The sequence below is a fragment of the Xiphophorus maculatus genome, chromosome 24 (assembly GCF_002775205.1).
Source record: "Xiphophorus maculatus strain JP 163 A chromosome 24, X_maculatus-5.0-male, whole genome shotgun sequence".
Classification (NCBI taxonomy): Eukaryota; Metazoa; Chordata; class Actinopteri; order Cyprinodontiformes; family Poeciliidae; genus Xiphophorus; species Xiphophorus maculatus.
In genome coordinates this window covers 5,733,188-5,750,792 of record NC_036466.1, presented here as the reverse complement: position 1 = coordinate 5,750,792, position 17,605 = coordinate 5,733,188, and the positions used below count along the sequence as shown (strand labels likewise).

At 40.8% G+C, this 17,605-nt stretch overlaps 1 protein-coding gene across 1 annotated transcript; it reads right to left on the bottom strand.

Annotated features, from left to right (window-relative positions):
• Nucleotides 1-354: 354 nt before the first annotated feature.
• ipo5 (importin 5) lies at nt 355-12,879 on the bottom strand. The gene is made up of 26 exons (XM_005811374.3): nt 12,706-12,879; nt 10,083-10,163; nt 9,409-9,601; nt 9,180-9,282; nt 9,006-9,102; nt 8,819-8,923; nt 7,723-7,845; nt 7,521-7,641; nt 6,996-7,083; nt 6,816-6,922; nt 6,602-6,726; nt 5,809-5,898; nt 5,551-5,724; nt 5,256-5,474; nt 5,092-5,175; nt 4,885-5,017; nt 4,658-4,779; nt 4,451-4,547; nt 4,059-4,231; nt 3,192-3,303; nt 3,035-3,090; nt 2,820-2,942; nt 2,518-2,737; nt 2,213-2,441; nt 1,916-2,057; nt 355-1,305 (listed from the first exon to the last, which is right to left on the bottom strand). Exons 1-26 carry the CDS (start codon nt 12,781-12,783, stop codon nt 1,219-1,221), a joined length of 3,282 nt encoding a protein of 1,093 aa, XP_005811431.2. The 5' UTR covers nt 12,784-12,879; the 3' UTR covers nt 355-1,218.
• Nucleotides 12,880-17,605: the final 4,726 nt, after the last annotated feature.

The following is a 17,605-nucleotide window of genomic DNA, read 5'->3' as shown; positions in this document are numbered from 1 at the left end:
AAAAACTAAAGCTCACCATGCATTTACGGCAGAAATGCTTACTTTTAAGCACCAAAGATTAAATGAAAGGCACCAGAAAAACATGAAATACAATTTAGAGTGGAAAAATATAAATAAACCAAATAAATGAGACATTGAACATACAGAAGAATGGATAACTTGTTGGCAATTGAATATTCTGGAATAAAAGCTTTCAGTACTTATTTAAACCTGAAAAATGTTGAAATACAGTGCCTCTTTTTGTAAAAACAAATCATGGTTGCCTGTGTTTAAAAAACAACAACCTTATATTAATAATATGCACTATTTTTTGCAGAGTATGTGCACACTAAGACTTTAAATAAAACAATCTCAGAAGTCCTCAATATAATTTTATTGGTAGTTTCCATTTCACATCTGCAGGACTGCAAAGGGTCAAAACCAGAAGGTCAGGAGTTAAGGTCGCACTCTTTTTACAGTCAACTTGCTTCGAGGCGTCAACCAACTACAGAACGAGTCTCTGAAGAACCACCCCCGTCTTTCGTCTGCTACCCGAAGGGTCCGAGAACAGTTCAATTAAGGAAAACCGCTTCCCAGACGTCAAATGATGCAAATAACCTAACCATTTGTATTTTCTTGAGCTAGCCACTTAACATGCCGGTTTCAAATACATCTGGTCAACCATGGGAGACGGAGGCCATTCCTCCACCTTTCAGGCGACTGAACACGGAACGAGAAAAAGAAATACAAAAAGAAATTTCACAGGACACAGGCAGTGGTTGCCCAGTGTGCATTTCCACCTCTTTGAGCAGCTCAGTCCAGAATAATGTCCTGCCACCCTCGTGTCTGCAGTCCAATGAGTTGGGTGACTTTGAGACCCCCCTGGGTGGAGAAGCAAGACAAGTTGGGGAATGGCTGGAAAAGAAGGATCCAGATAAGAGACGGGGCAACAGCTTAACTTTTATTCTCACTTCCTTGAGTAGAGGAAGAAAGTCTTTAAGGTTGGTGGCCAATGTCCTCCCATCGCAAAGATCTAACCTGCTCCCCCCCACCAGTTAGCTGAGCTTCGGTTTTTTTATGTTAGTCAGGCGAAGGTGAAGATGAGGGTGAATCTGGCATCCATACACTACAGAGCAGAAGGGAGGTCGGGGAGTGTATGGAAGAGATCCAGGAGCTCTACGTTTCTTCATGGGCATTTTGGAGAACGGAAAGGAAGATGACAGGGCGACAGGTCCAGCTTCAGGCAGTGTTCAGGAGGTCCTGGATGGCTTTCTGCTGCGTCTCGTTCAGGGTGGAAACGCACTGCGTCCATAATCCTGCAGATACCTGGAGAGGGAAAAAAATCAAACAACTTCAGATGACATTTAAGCTCCCCGTTAGACGTGAACCGCACAAACATTTAGGAACGTAGGGCCGGGCAATATTACAAGAATGAAACTAGAAATTTTAAATGATATGAGAGAATGAAGTTTTAAGCTGTAATAATAGAACGTAAGATGAAAAATAAAAATTGAAGTTATACATTGGTATCGAGTTTACAGATGAGGAAATACTTCATCTTTTAACGCACCAGCATTAAAATATTTTTAGTAACAGAACCTTGAAACAATTGTGCCAACAACTGAGCATTTCAAAGAACCAGCCACACAACTAAGCTAGTTAACCTTACATGAACCTTTTTTATTAAATTGATTATCTTGTAATTTTACAACAATCTTCTGGTAAAAGTGCATCTTTATTAGTATGATGACTATATTCTTGTAATTAAACAATTTTTGTAGCCTGGATTTAATGCTACATTGCACCACTCATGGAAAGGATAATGAAAGCTACTTTTTGAAAATATTTTTGTCATTTCCAATTAGTTTTCTTTTTTTTTTCCAGAAAGGAAAGCAAAAAAACCCTCAGATATCATAGGAACATTGCTCTTCCTTACCTGTACTTGACGGATGACGTTTGCGAGCCGTTTGGTGCAGGCATCTTCAGTTTTAACAGATTCATTTGCGACGCCATCGGCTATGATGAGGAAAATTTTAGGGAGGTTGGAGTTTTCTGGCCCGAGGACAATTGGGTTGTTGCTGTGAAGAGAAGTCCATAGGTTGACCCGATAACCTCAAACAGTCCAAATTTTTCCAAACCCAAGTTTTCTAGCCTTTTTCTTTTAGGCCGTTTTAAAAGGTAAACATGTGGAAAATGGACCTAGACGTGGATGGATGATGGACAACAGGCCTACCTTTCAATGAGGTCGCACAGGAAGTCAAACGTGTGAACGGCCTCTTCCTTGTCTTCTTTGAGCGGCAGCCAGCTAAGCCAATGGGGAAGAACCTCGTTGGCGTTCACACACTCCGGTCGGAACCTCATGAGCTTCCCGACCGCCGAGATACAGTTCTCTGTGGCGTTTACGTTCTCCTTTGACCGAGAATCAGCCGCCTGGATGACGGCGACCAGCAGGGGGAGGGCCTCTGCAACAACAAGCCGAACATTAAACTAAAAGCTGTAGAGGCAGCAACAAGTCGAGATCTGCTGGCATCTCCTTACCTGTGCAGAAAGGACGATAGCTGTCGCCGCCATACTGAGCCATGACACCGACGCCATAAGCAGCGGCCTGCCGAACCTCGGCGCTCGTGTCGCAAAGCGACTGAAGCATCGGCCGCAGGAAATACTCTGCGTACTTGAAAGAGGAGGGGCTGCAGTGTTCGATCACATCGTCAAAGATGCACAGACCCCACTGCCTGTCGGCCCATGGCCTGTTGGGACACTAAAGTGATGCAAAACGTGTCAGAGCCAATCAGCTGAGGTCTAGATCATTTAACGCTCAACAGAAACAACAAAGGACTCACTATTAGCTGGACGATGAGCTGCAGCAGCTGCTCGAACCAAGGCAAGATCTTCTCCTTGTAGCTGCTGAACACAGAGTGCAGGACGTCCGACACTTTGGTCAGGATATACACATCGTTCTCATCCTGAAAATCAAGTCGAAAAATAAACAGTTCAGAAAGAAAATCTTTTACACTTTCTCACAAATAAAAAAAACAATTATAAATGTTATATTAACCTCATCCTGTAGGGTTTCCTCCACCTGCTCATCGTAGTCTTCATCTTGTCTTTTGGCTGTGAAGCAAAAACATTTTCACATCACATACGGATACGGCGTCCGGAGCGCAAGCTACACTTTAAAAACAGGAGACTGTATCTGGTTGGTTCAGCCTCACCTTGCCTGAGCTCCTGGTTTTTAAAGTGCTCTTCCAGTTTCCCTTTAAGGATGCCACCCAGCTCCTCAAAATGCTCATTGTTCAAACAGCCGTCTCCCATCAGCTCAACACACTGAACAGACAAAATACCCATCAAAACAACACACAAACATCTCTGCATATTTGATCTTATAGAACTTTCCCCTAAAGTTAGTTGTGTTTATTTCCACTTCAAGGCAAAAGGAGGAATTAGTATGCGATTAAAAATAGGAATACCCATCCAAAAGAATTACTCTGTTTTATAGCAGTTTAGGGCTTAAAAAGCCAAAATTTGTGGAAATGTGTAACTGGAAGGATTTCTAACAGCAGTTTATCTGGCAATGAGAGAAGAGAAATTCCAGCTGTAAAATATACAAAAGCAGTGATTTTCCAGAATAAAAACAATAAGCGAGTATCACTTTAAAACTGGGGTCGGAACTTTAATGTGTAAAAATGGTAATGCAATTCATCACAAACTTAGGTTTTACACATTTTTGTCTGGAACCTTTGTACTGTTTCCAAATGTCACTTGTGCATCAAATCTAGGGGCGTGCCAGAAATGGATAACAAAGCAACTCTTGGTTAATTTTGGTTTAAAAAAAAACATATTTGTGGGATGCTGGAAAAGGTGGTTAAAATTTTTTTTCTCCAAAACCTGAAACCTTGCACCAATCAACGGCTGAAAAATCTTTAAAAAAAAATTTTTTTTTAAATCGATTAAAGAGAAATATATTTGACGTTGCTAAATTACTGGATAATTTAGCAGCAAAAAGCTGTAACCATCCAGGTTGGTAAAGCCTGACTTGTTTCTTTGATGCATGTCAGTGGAACAGAGGCATTGGGACTCACCTTGGCAAAAGAATGCATGATTTCAGAAAGGACGTCCGAGTCGGGCTCCGTGCCGATGGCCTTGATGAGCGCGTCGCACATGAAGTGCCACATCTGGGTGAGGTACTCTGGTCCCCGAACCCGGGCGCACTCCAGCAGCAGTGGCATGGACTCGGCCGCAGCCACTCTCACACGTTATACGGTTAAAGAAAAATAAAATCGTCCATTTTTATGTTCTCAACATTTCTGATCTCATTTTAGTCCGATTTTTGAAGCAAAGACATATTTACTATTAATTTAGTTGATAATATAAACAAAAATGGAGCCACGAAATCAAGTTTTCCAAGTCTAGTCATCTAATAAAAAAACAAGAAACAACATTACTTGAAATTTTAAAGGTCAAAAAAGGATATCATCGTGAAAGTAAAACTTCAGCAGAGGAACCATGAGCTTCACCACCTGCTCTGTGTACTCCACAAAACCCTCCTTCAGCTCTTTGGCATAACACACCTAGAAGAAGAAGAAGAAGCTTATTAGCAGAACTGAAAACTAGAAACCATCAAGCTGATCAAAACAACAATTTCTCATCATGCATGAATCATAAATAGTTTTCTGCTCACCAGCATCTGGCAGGCAGTGGCCTTCTCCTCCAGGCCAGCTGTCTTTATTCCAAAACTCTGCTGGTCTCCCAGGTTCACAAACTCCCATCCCTCCTCCTCAGATATGTTCTCCATGTCCTGAGCTACAGTGAACGTATCATCAGTTATGCCTCTTCATTTTGGAAATGAAATATAAAAGTAGAACTCGTCTCCAAAGGGAACAAACAAAATTTTTTTGGGTTGCTTACTGTCGAGGAGAGCCACTTCGGGTTTGATGGAGGCGGTTTTCATTAAGGGCCCCATCACCACAGGAAGATACTGCTGAAACTCCTTCCCCAGGATCTTGCACATCCTGGCCCAGGCTGATATCATGTAGGAAATCTAAAGCACATACAGATTATGTCAGAATGGCTTAAAAATAAAAACGCCAAACATTAATCACTGAACTATCCCACCTGAGGATCGTCGTCTTCGAGGTCGTTAAAGTCCGTCTGGGTTTTAAGGAGCAGCTGCATCACTGCAGAGGCGTCCGGCATGAACTAGCAAAGCACAAATGAACGGGATTGTCTGAAGCTGTATGGAAAGCAGTTTGATCACACATTCAGGCCCCGAAACATACCTTCTCCTTGCCAACAGCCAGACCGATCAGACTGATGCACTCTATCGTCTTCCCCCGCAGCAGCCGCAGCTCTTTCTGCACGCCGTTCTCCACGATGTGCTTGAGCGAGGGCATGAAGAGATCATAGTACGGCACAAACTTCTCCTCGGCCGTGTCGGCCACCGAGGCGATGGACGTCACCACCTGCTCCAGGACCAGCTTAGTTCCTTTCTGGATCAGCTGGCAACGCAAAGAGTAAAAACGTTAAGACTTCAAACAGTTTGAACAGTCCTCACTAAGTGGGGCTGTTTACTACCTCCTGCAGCTTGGCCACCATGATGACATGAAGGTGCTGCACCAGGCTGTCCAGGTACGGAATCAGCAGAGATTTGGGGCAGTCTTCTGTGAAGTTGATGAGCGCAGCAGCTGCGTGCGCCTGGACCCGCGGGTTACTCTGATCCTCCATCGTCTGCAGCAGAGCCGAGATAACCTGCCACGAGTTACAGTTGTTAAAATTCACTTTTTATTCCTCCGGGAACAAACATTTGCAGAAGTTAATCATCTTCCCAGATACCTTATCGTGGAACTTCTTTTGAAAGGTTGGAGCGAAGTCTGTGGCCATCTGTCCAATGGCGTTGCAGGCAGCGTAGCGGACTCTTGGGTGCTGACAATGGGGAAAAGACGACAAACTCAACAGGAAGCAAGGTGGTTGATGGAGACTAACTTTTAATTGGGCAAGATTTTTCAGACCAATTGAAATGGAAAATTTTAAGTTACAAGTATTTATCTCTGCAAAAGACAATACGCTTACGCTTTTGAAGAGTGATGCAAATATAATTCTTGTCAAGATTTCAAAACTGAAAACTAGAACAATGTTTTGATAAGGCATTTCAACAAAATTAAAACATTGTGTGCTTTGTTTACTGTAGGTGAAACAAAAAAAAAACTAAACAAAAGAAATCTCATTTGTGGCCGGTTTTTGCCTGCAAGCCAAAACGTTTGGTTTTGTGTATAGTTTGTACAGAGTTCAAACTACTACATTTTTAAAAAATCCTTTAGCATTTAATTTTTCATATTTTAAAAAATATGAGCAGGTTTGACTCTAGATTTGTCTTGAGTCTCTTGCCAAAAACAAAGTGTGCAGCAAAGTTTTTCGCTTTAAGAAAATCACAGTTTGCAGTCAGAACAAATTAAACCACCAATAAATATTACCACCATTTAAAAATTAAATGGACCATAGTTGAGACAATATTTGTCCTACATTATAGTGGGAAACCCACAATTTAACCCCTAAAAGAAGCACCTTTAACTTAACATCAATCTGCACATGGCAAATGTATGGAGACTTGAATGCAGCTGTTTCTTACTGGATCGGAGCAGAACAGGAGGACGAAGCTGACTATCTCTTGAAGAATGGCCTCCATCTGCTGGTGGCAACCTTCTCCGATAGCAGACAGAGCCATCAACCCAGCGTGACGGTACTTCCAGTCAGCTGTCGACAGATGGAGATAAATAAAACTTAAGGCCAAGACTAAGATGTCAAATTTAAAAAATAAATCTATATTGAGTAGGTTTACTTACGGTTCTGCAGCATCTGCATGATGTGCTGTTTGATCATGGGCAAAATGATCTTCCCTCCCAAACCGCAGGCAATTCTGTCGAGGGCGCTCTCCCCAGCCACAGCGTTGCTGATGAGCAACAACAAATGGTCAGAAATGAGCCATTTACAGTTCCTGCACAGCAGGTGGCGCTGCAGCCTACCTGTCAAAGTCATCATCCTCTAGTTCGTCAGCCATGGCCCACTCATCGTCGTCTTCGAGATCCACCATCATGGTCAGCATCTGGGGAACTGAGATTAAAGGATTTTAGAAACAAGAAAATAAGACCAGTGCAACAACAACAAAAAAAACTGAAATTCTTACAAAGTGTTTTTGTCTAGTATCTTGGTATACAAAAATAACTTTCAAGTAGCTTTTGAGCAAGAAGATTATTATTTTAAGTCATTAATTCCTTGACATTGATTAAAAGGTTCTACTTCAACTGACATTTTACTTCAAACAAAACATTTCCTCCCTGCATTAATAATATTGCAGGGAGGAAATAATATTTTAAATAAAATAATCTGCATCAATATTAAGGAATGATTGGCTTAAAATAATCAATTACTTGTTGAAAAGTTAATTGCAAGTTAGTTTTTTCTTATTCCAAGTGTACAAAGATATTTCCACTAGAAACTAGACAAAAAAAAAAAAAAAACTGCTTCTGGACGATGAGCCGCATCCTCACCGCTCTGCGCTACGATAGCCGTGTGTTTCCTCAGCATGGCCGCCGCCGTCTCCGATAGCGTGACGATGACCTCCAAGGACAGCTGCCTCTGCATGTTGGTCAGGTTTGCGTCAGCACACAGCTGAGAGAACAGGACAACGGGTTAAGCAAACGGATCGAGGTCTGATGTGGTTTCTGGTCAGGGCGACCAAATTGAACGCACCTTCAGGCAGAGCTGCAGCGTCGCCTCCAGGTTGGGTCTCAGGTACTTGGGGGCCGTATCTGCGATCTCCACCAAAGACTTCAGCACAGAGTCGTCTCCTTGGTAACATGACTCATTCACTGCCTGACCATAAAAAAAAGAGAGATTCTAGTTTGAGCTTCATGCTATCAGGAAAATATTTAATAGTGAGACCACTGCATTGATGCAGCTGCAATTTTGACACGTTTTGTCTGGTGGCAGCATTTTAGTTTGTTCTGTTTGCTCTTTTTAATTTTTTTTTGCAGATTTTAGCTCAGTTTTTTTGGTTGAGGCGTTTAATGTTACAATTATTATTATATTATTAGGATGCTGTGCAGCTGGAATGATTTTTTTTTTTGCCCTTTACTTTTGTAGATGCACAGCCATGGCAACAAGGCGTTTTTACAACTGGGAGCAGTTGATGAACTATGGGCATGAACCTGAACTATGACCCCAAAATAAAAATATAAAAAGTCTTCTGTCAGAGGCCTCTTCAGATTAGTTGGAAGACTGACTGCAGGGTTCCCACAAATTCAAGCACTTTTCAAGGCAAGTTTTTTAAAGGTTTTACAGCACCAAACTTTGGCAATAAAAATACAAATGAACTGAAGAAAACAGCTTCAACTCACTATTTTCTGGTATCCATTATTAATATCTTGTTATCATATTCTACAGCAGGGACAACAAAACAATCTTGAAATAATTTTTAGCAAAGTTCTCTGCCAATTAGCAAATCTTTTTAATTTTATAATTGTTTTAACTAACCTAAAACGAGAGAAATTTGGTCTGGTTCAACTTCAGTGAGAAAAAATGTATCTTCTTATTCATCTTAAAATATCTGGTGACAACTGTAAATGTTCAGATTTCACTTTATTATAAAACTGTGCAGTTTGAATATTGACCACTTTCAAGGATTTCATACAGAAATCAAACAGTTTACAAACCTTGAAAACACCTTATTGAAAGTTAAGCATTTTCAAGGATACTAGCAGACCTATGAAAAAGTTTGCAATAAGAAATATTGTGCTGCTCTAAAATTAAGGAAAAAAATGCATCAACATGGAGTGTAGAATACTACCTGCAGGATTCCAGGCAACAAGTCGGCAAAATGCTTCAGCAGAGCTGTGTTGCTTTCGTTGGACAGAACAAACGATGCCGCTGCCCGAGCTGCCAGGGTGCGAATCTGGAGGCACAGAACAAAAACCCTCATGTTCTCTCTTGTTGGTCAAACTGTAAGGGCAGCAGACATGTTGCTGGATTTTTACATGCGAGTTTGCTTGGTCCTGCATGCACTGAACAAGCATGCGCTTGATAACTTCCAGGTAGTGCTGCTGCTGGTTGCCGAAGATTCCTGGGAAGTTCCTAAAGCACAGGGAAGAGCGTCAGACACCGGGACGTCCTACTAGACGGACGGGCAGGCGAAGGCAGCTGGAGCTCACCAGAATATGTGAAGGGCGGCTTCTCGCAGGCCAATGTCATCAGAATTCACGGAGTCAAAGAGGAACTTGAGTACTTCTGGCCACTGGTTATTCCCATCATCATCTAGAGTTGAAAATTACCAAGAGACACAGTAAGAAGATAAAATATTTGATCAACAGACCACTGAGATGTACGACAAACTGGCTTGTGGAGTAAAATTTAAAAAGGTGTTGAAACGTCTGACTGTACCAATGAGGTTGCGGCAGAGCTCAGCTGCGATGTCGCAGACCTTCTTGCGAATGTTTGGCGACGCCTCCTGCTGGATGCTGGACAGAAGCTCCGTCTTGATGGCCGTCTGCATCGCCAGCGTCAAACCTGGATAGATTTCCTCAAAGGAGGACGACAGCAGCCGCCGCAGCAGCACCGCCGCCATTTGCCTGACCTGAAGAGAGAAAAACAAAGCTCAACCTAAAAAAACCAAACAAAAACTCCACCCAAAAACCAACACTTGTAAATTCATTTAGAACACAGCTGGAATGAATACATTCAACATAAAACGTCAAGGTTGAGAGAAGCTCCAGCATCTTAAAAAGCAGAGTCACTTCCCCCAGCACTTCGCTGCCTGCTCCCGTTTCTAAAAAATCTAAAAATATCAGCCTTGAGGTAAAGGAAAAGGGAGGAAGCATGAAGGGCCGAGCAGCTGGTGGAGTCACAGTCAACTTAACCAAATGGTAACACGATGAGTCATGAGGCGGCATCGCTGTCAGGCTGTGGTGAGGTCCCACATGTGACAACTGGATTCTTTAGATGCCCTTAGTGCTCCCCGAACACTTTAATAACCAAGTTTGATTGTAGACAGCAGCGGTTTGTCCTCACTGCTGCAGACTGAAACAACTCGACATATTTGGATTTGATGTACAAACCTCCTCTGCAGCTGATGCATCTCTGATGGCCTGCAGCAGGAATGTGATTTTGTTCTGGCCTGGGATATTGTCATAAGTTTCCTGCGAAGAAAAAGAAGAAAGTGCACAATATAAACTGTCAGACATATTTCACTGTCGGAAATATGCCCGACAATGATAAGTCGGACATATTTCCTTTGAACTCTTTGGGGAAAGAAAAATCCAGTTTCTTTCATTGCTTGGATGCCAGACGAAAGCTTCATCAATCACTGGTGTTTTGAAACAATGTTTAAAAAACAAAAAAAATACAAGCTGTTTAACAGGAAAAATGCAGACATGAAATTACTTTGATAACCAAATTCCACTTGACCGTATTTATTCATAATATAATCAACTGTAGGCCTCTTTTGCTCAATTTCTCCCTCAAGTTAGTAGAGCTCTGTTCTCTTTTGTACTTAAGGGATGGAACAATATTCTAAATATTTATAAGTCAGATCCTGAACTTTAAGAGCCATTTATATGATTAGATTTTGTATTTAGATCATGTTTAGCTTGAACTTCAAGCAGTTAGCCTGATTAAAAACAAATGTGAATTGCAGGCACACTGGAGGCTCTTTGGGGATGCAGTGGTACCTTGAATGAGTGCTTTAAAGATGCAGTTAAGATATGGGTGGAGTTTAAGGTAAATTCAATCAACTTTATCTGATAAAAAAAAACAAAAACACAAAAACAAGATTAACTTCTAGATGCAGCAGAGTGAATATGTTTGCATTGCAAACAGGGAGAGGCACCAGTGTGACGACACTTTTGTGTTGAAATCAGATTCCTTACTAAGCAGATGGAATTTCAAAAGCAATGTTTTTGAAGTGAGCATCCATCACAGCGCGCATAAACAATGGACAACGGCAGTAAAAAACACATGATTTTTGGTTGCCAGACAAGTTAGAGTGTTACAAGATACCAAAGAGTTTTCATGTTAAACTCTTTTAATGTCTGCATCCTTGAAGAAGTGCAGTCGACATTCAATGAGCTGCACAATGCCCGTCACTTCTCTTTGTTACAATTAAGCCTCTCACAATCAATTTTGCTGGACGATTAAGTGTCCCGGTAATTACTGCGATTGTTCTGTGACCATTTTCAAGTAATACAATGATAAAAATGGCATGATAAAGGTCGCCCTCTCAAAGACTAATTAAATTCTGTACAGAAGAAAATAAACATGACAATCAAAAACAATCAATCCCATTAAAAAGTATTGAAAAAGTTAATTATTGAGCTCAAGTTAAATTTATTATGCGATTGATTAGTTTCTTATTGCAGCAGCCTTAGTTACAAGTAGGACAAATTTGGTTTTCTGTTAACATTCTTGCAGACTTTTTCACATTTTCCATGAATGGTTAATTTGGGTTACAAATCTTTTCTTTGAACAACTCAACATTTCTGTACCATTATATTTTGAATTTTTTATTATAGAGATTCGTTTGTCTGGAGTAAAGGTCAAAATATCACACCAACTAAACTTTTGCATATCCTCTTTGAAAAAAATGAAAAAGGCTTCATTCAGCAAACATGCTTAAATAAAAAATGAAAGGCACATTAAAAATAATTCAATTCCCATTCACCTACAGGATTAAAACCTAAATATTAAGTAGTTAGTTTACATCTATTAAAATATGTTTTAGTGTTTTAACATCTGGATCAATTCCCCATTATGGTGTGCAGGACAGAACGGGGAAGTTTCCATCCGGGATGAATACCAATGAGCTTAGTATTGCGACAGGCTGGCTGTGCTTTATAAAGGAAAGCGCTGACTCCCAGTGACGGGGGAGGGTGATAAGATTCAACTACCTCATCCAAAAGTCGGCTATCAGGGAGGGAAACATAACAATGCTTTGCCGCGGTAAAGAGGTTCATGGTGATGGCCTGTGTGTGGGGGGAGAAAGGGAACAGGCCAGCTTAGTCACAGGCACAGCAAAATCCTCAGTCAAACTAATCTACCGGGTCTGGGTAGAAACACACTGACTTCATGAGTAGCATTGCAATGAAGTGAAAAGCGAGGATACGTCCTGAAACTTAAAGTTCTTAGCTAAAAACACCAAAGGCCGTTTACTTAATTATTGCCAGCATATGTCACCCTTTGAATAATCTGACTATTATCACGGCATTCATGTGTGGGTTTGTGGTGTATCATGATAAACCTATTTTAACCTATGGGGTCACACCAAGCTTTAATATCCATGTTCAGCTTGTAAATAGTGTGCTTGGAGCTAACCGAAGCTAGCAGAAGCGATGTGGTAGCCGCTTAGCTCCACGCTACTTCCTGTCAGCTGGAGATTTGAGATTAGGACGTAAGAAACGGGCTCCTTTCGCTTTCTACCTGCGCTCCTTAGCGCCACTAAGAAACACGGACGCGTTCCCAGCACAGCATAAAATATCTAGTATGCTGTGCCAGACATGTTTAGGTCCACATTAACTACGCAACACGGTAGTAGTTAGCCATTAGCTGGCCGTTGCTCGGGTTCACATCACACGTGGGCTACTGAGTCTGCCGCGAGAGCTCTCTGCGCGCGGCCAAGCTCAACGGCTATCGGCAGCTAGCTTGTTTTCTACACTCTTCCAGAAGGAAAATCGTGTCTCGTCTTACCTCTGACTGTTTCCTGACATTGTTGTCAGCGTTCATAAGGTTCCCCAGCAAGAGGTAGAACTGCTGCTGTTCCGCCATTGCGGTTAGATCCAAAAAAGACCAGCCGGGTGGAGAAGCGGCGAAATGAACCCGGCAGACTCAGCTTTGGCCGCACAATTTAGAGACCGCACCATTGGCTGGCTTTAGCAACTCTACGCACCGGCTATTGGACCACGGACTTAGCAGCGGGCGCTCGCTATTGGCCAATAGGGACTCTATGTCCTTATTGGCTGATGCGACACAGAAACGTGAATATATTGTTTGCATTGGCTACCAGTGAACTGTCAAAGCGCGGGAGTTTATTACGTCAATGCTAAGAGAATAAAAACATGAATGTAATGGTGTTAATATAATAACTTGGTTATTTGTCTCCAGGACTCCAATAGACACATAGAAATCACAACAAAATAGTAGAATCTGTTATTTCAATTAAAAAAAAAAATCATTTTTCAACCTTAAAGAAAATTAAAAGTTATCTAACTCATATCATCAAATTATTTTCAGTCATTGTAGGCAAGAAGGACTTCAGGGACTTCAGGTAGAGGTCAGTCTTTCAGCACATCTGAAGAGGCCTCTGACTGAAGATTGTTGCTGTAAGACCGTCTCAAGACTAATAATACCAATAATACATTTTATTGTTGGGTGCTTTGCTAAAACCCAAGGCCACCTTACGAAGAACAAATAAACAAATTATCAACAAAAACTGTTGATTTTAAAAAGCAAATCAGGAAACAAGATTTAACAACAGTTCAAATCTATGTGTAAAGTGAAAATTTAATTTTGAACAGGTGTGTTTTGAATACAGGAAGATAATCTACAATCCTAATGACTGGAGGAAGTGACAATTTTCTTAATGGTCTTATGTAACATTGTAATGTTGTGAGAAACTCAATTTTGGGTTAGATAACATTCTATATTTAATTTTATCTGTAGGGTTTTTGGAGATGATGTTATATATTTTTATCCACTAGATGGTAGCAAATCATGCTTCAATTATGCCACTTACCTGCAATTGTTTTTCAAAACCGATTGCCTGGTCCAAGAAAAAACAAACAACTTATAAACTCCCTTCTTTGCTAAACATTCCAATAGATCTTAAATTTCTTAGTTTGTTTAGGTGTCTAGGATATTTCTGATTTTGAAAACCACATGTGTAAAGCTTAACAGTATTTAACATTATCTACTGTCACTATGAGCATTTTAATCATCTCTAACAAGAGAAAGGTGAAACATATCAAAAGGTCTGTCTATAAAATGTGTTATTTAATAATTCAGCCTCACTCTACAGCACCCTCTAGTGGCAGAGTCTAAAATCCACTGTCAGGGTTGCAGAGAGCAGACAGGTTAAATTATCAGTCATTTTGTCAGTCTGAAATATAAACCTTGCAGTATTTTATCTGAATTTTTAATCAATTAAACAAAATCTGAAAAGTGTGGTGTGCATTTTTATTTCGCATCATGAGTCAATCCTTTGTATCTTCCACAACAAATATAGACGTGAAGCATCTGTAAAGATCCATTTTCAAGACATGCAACAGATTCTTAATCTGATTCAGATCTGGGCTTTGACTAGAACATTCTAGATCTAAAGTATCCACTGCACCTCTGACTGGATCGAGTTTTGATCCCTGCTGAAGAAAAGCATCGCCACAGCATGATGCTGCAACTGCTGTGGTTCATCATAGAAAATGGTGTATAATTATGCCACGTAAAACTCAATGATTCTAAAAACAAGAACCAGGTGAGCAGGTTTGAATTTATTGTGTTGTTTCTCTAATCTTTTCGAGCTAAAAGTATAAATATTGCCTCAGATATGAACATAGAATCCTGCAAGTATTTGCTTGACAGTTGGTAAATAAATCAATAAAAGTTGAAATTAATCCATTCATGAATGGGGTTTATTTAACCTCCTGTTGAGTCCTGCCTCGGTGTTTGCAGAAGCACAGCTGGACGCTGGCATCACACCGAGCTGAGGTGAAAAAACGGAAGCCTGAAGTTGTTTTTTGTAATTCACAGGAAGCTGAGTGTTTAGCTTTTCTAGGTCACTAAGGCCAAAACAAATAGGGGGTGCTTGACCTTTATTTGTTTAAGTAAACATGTTGAAACTTTTTCTTGTAAGTCTTGTAGGAAACAAGAGTTTTGATGTCAGCATGTGAACATAGAAATGAGTGTTTGGGAAGCAGCAGATATGATTAAAGAAATTCTCAGCACGTTGAATCTGCATTCACCCCTTAAAAGGACAGAAAATCTGGAGCGCCTGTAAAATGACCAGGAAAGATTCTGGAGTGGCCTAGTAAAAGTAAGAACGTTAAGAAGTTGTGGAATGAGGTTAAACAGATTGTTTGAAAATGTGTTTAATGATTTAAACATGTAAGTGTGTCAAGTCTCAATGTGTATCACTGTTCATGACGTATTTTCACATAAATATAATCTAATGATGTGAAGACAAAATGTATGACTGCTTTCTCTGCAGCCTCTGAAACCTTTTAAGGGTTAATAGGCAGCGAGTGGAACTGCATGAGATCCCAACCAAAGTCAAAAAATAGCTCAAACTACCTGCTCTCGAAAACCACAGTTGCCCCATTTTGCATGTTTATTTCCAAACCAGGAGAAGAGCAACATATAAAATCTAAAGATATACTGGCAGATGCAGAGCAGATGTTTTGTTTTGACGACTTCACGTAAAGGTTTTGGCTTGCTTCTCGTAACATTCTCCAGAATTTCATGTAGTTTTTATTTATGATTCACTGTGCATATTGTTGTGCTGGTGGAAACCCCCTGAATGTGTGAAAGATTGTGGGTGTGTGACTCTTGCTAGCTGGGTTTTAACAGCTCCCGCGGAAAGGTGGACCTCAGTGGCCGTCAGGTTTTCAAAGATCAACACAACCAGTCTTCAGCGCGAAGTAAGCTGCATGTTTGAAGTATTAAAAGTCAATATTTCTCTGTGACACACAGATCTGCTTCACAGTGCGGCTCTATGTACAGCACAAGGCGTCCATTGAAAGCTGGGAAGTGAGGGGGGCTGACGTGGGGGGTTACGGGTTGTTGGGTTGCCACTTCATGCCTCCAGTGCTCCCGATCATAGATTAATGAGGCTGTGTAAGATCGATGGGCTTTTTCCATACAACAATGAATATTTTAGTATTTTAATGTGTCTTTTACATTGTATAAAGAAGGGTTAAATGAAAAAATCTGTAGTGTGTCAATATTTTGTATCCGATTAATCGTCAGAATAATCGACAGGTTAATTGATGACTTGTTCCAGCCCTATGGTCTCAAAAACCAGCTAGAGGTTTTGTGCTTTTCAGATGGATGGCTTCCAGTTTCACTGAGGTATAAATGTGATGCAGAGGACCATTTTCCTTCGCAGCTTTTCAACATAGGAAAGAGATAAGAACATGTCAAATAAGGCAGATGTGAGTTGCTCCTTAAAAGTCAGGAAACAGCTAAAATCAATTGAATGTGTCCCTATTTATAGTCCCAGCAATAATTTAACAAACTACGGCTATAGCTACACAGCTCAGTCATCATGGATTTTGCTGTGGAACGTGACTCCATATTATTTGTTTAAAATTAGCCTTGCAGATCTTTTTGTAGAAAATGTGGCTTGGGAAGATAGGACCGAGGTTGCTTTACACGCAGTAGCGTGTAAAGTAGCTACACTTAGTAGCTACTTTACTTCATTGGTGCGTGTAGCACCAATGAAAATTCATTTTCATTGGTGCTGATTGGTTGTATTCTAAAGAGCAAAGGTAAGGAAGACATTTGCAGTAGTGTTAAGACGGTTTCCATTGTGCGTATTAATGCATATTAAGGTATGTTTGGTGTTTGAACTATTAAAATATGCAGTTACAAGTGTTTTTAGAGAAGGTCTCAAGTATTCATGTATTTCATCTATTCTTGGACAACTGTGGTTGCCCATGATTACTTTCACTCGCTTAAGTGAAAAACTGTCGGGTTCATTTAAGTCCAGTGAGAAGTTTTGGTCAAAGCATGACTTTCGCTCAGCTCTCACCATGCTTGTAATCCTTTAGCCTCTGTGGTGACAGGCGCGCCGTAGAAACATAGGAGGTCATCCTGAAGTTTACACAGAAACGAGCCATTCATCCTCAAAGGTGGAGGAGTGGGGATGGGGATGACTCTGGTGTGGCGAGGCTGAGGCTGAGAGAGATGGATGTCCACCCTGTGAAAGCGGAGGATGAGGCCAGGAAGTCTTATTTGTCTTTCATGCTCTACTGCGCACATGTTGAGCCAAACGAGCCTGCCACATGATTTATTGCTGTCATTAATTTCTGAATTGTAGGTCACCGCTGTTCCCCTTATCAGATTGACAGCCAATTTTGCAGCCAGGCCCGACTGATGTCTCAGACAAAGTGTCATATTTTCTGCTTGTTGACACAGGTTGATGAATATGTCAGCGTAAAGATGCAGTATTGCAAATCTAGCATGCAGTGCCCTGCAAAAGTTGTCATATCCCTCGAACTGCTAAGTTTTGACATGCTACATGTAATTTTAATCCTAATTTACATTTTGGATTCCTAAAGCTTGGTTTCTAATCTTTGGAACATCACTGTCCAATGCAACGCTCCAAAGAACCGCATTATGTCAAAGAGGTGACAGTTCTCTGGCAGTAATTAGGTGGAATTGGGTTCCTTATGGTTTTTGCATAGGCTTGAGTTACTTAGGTAAATATTTCGAATGTGCAACAAAGCAAAAGAAGCCTCCAGGAATGAGAGAATGTGTATCGAGACTTCTCATGGTGACATTGGAAAGATGGATCTGTCATAATAAATCTCATGTTCAATTTGTCAATAAGTTATATTGGCTTCAGACTGGTGGATACAGAGAGTGGCTTTCAGGC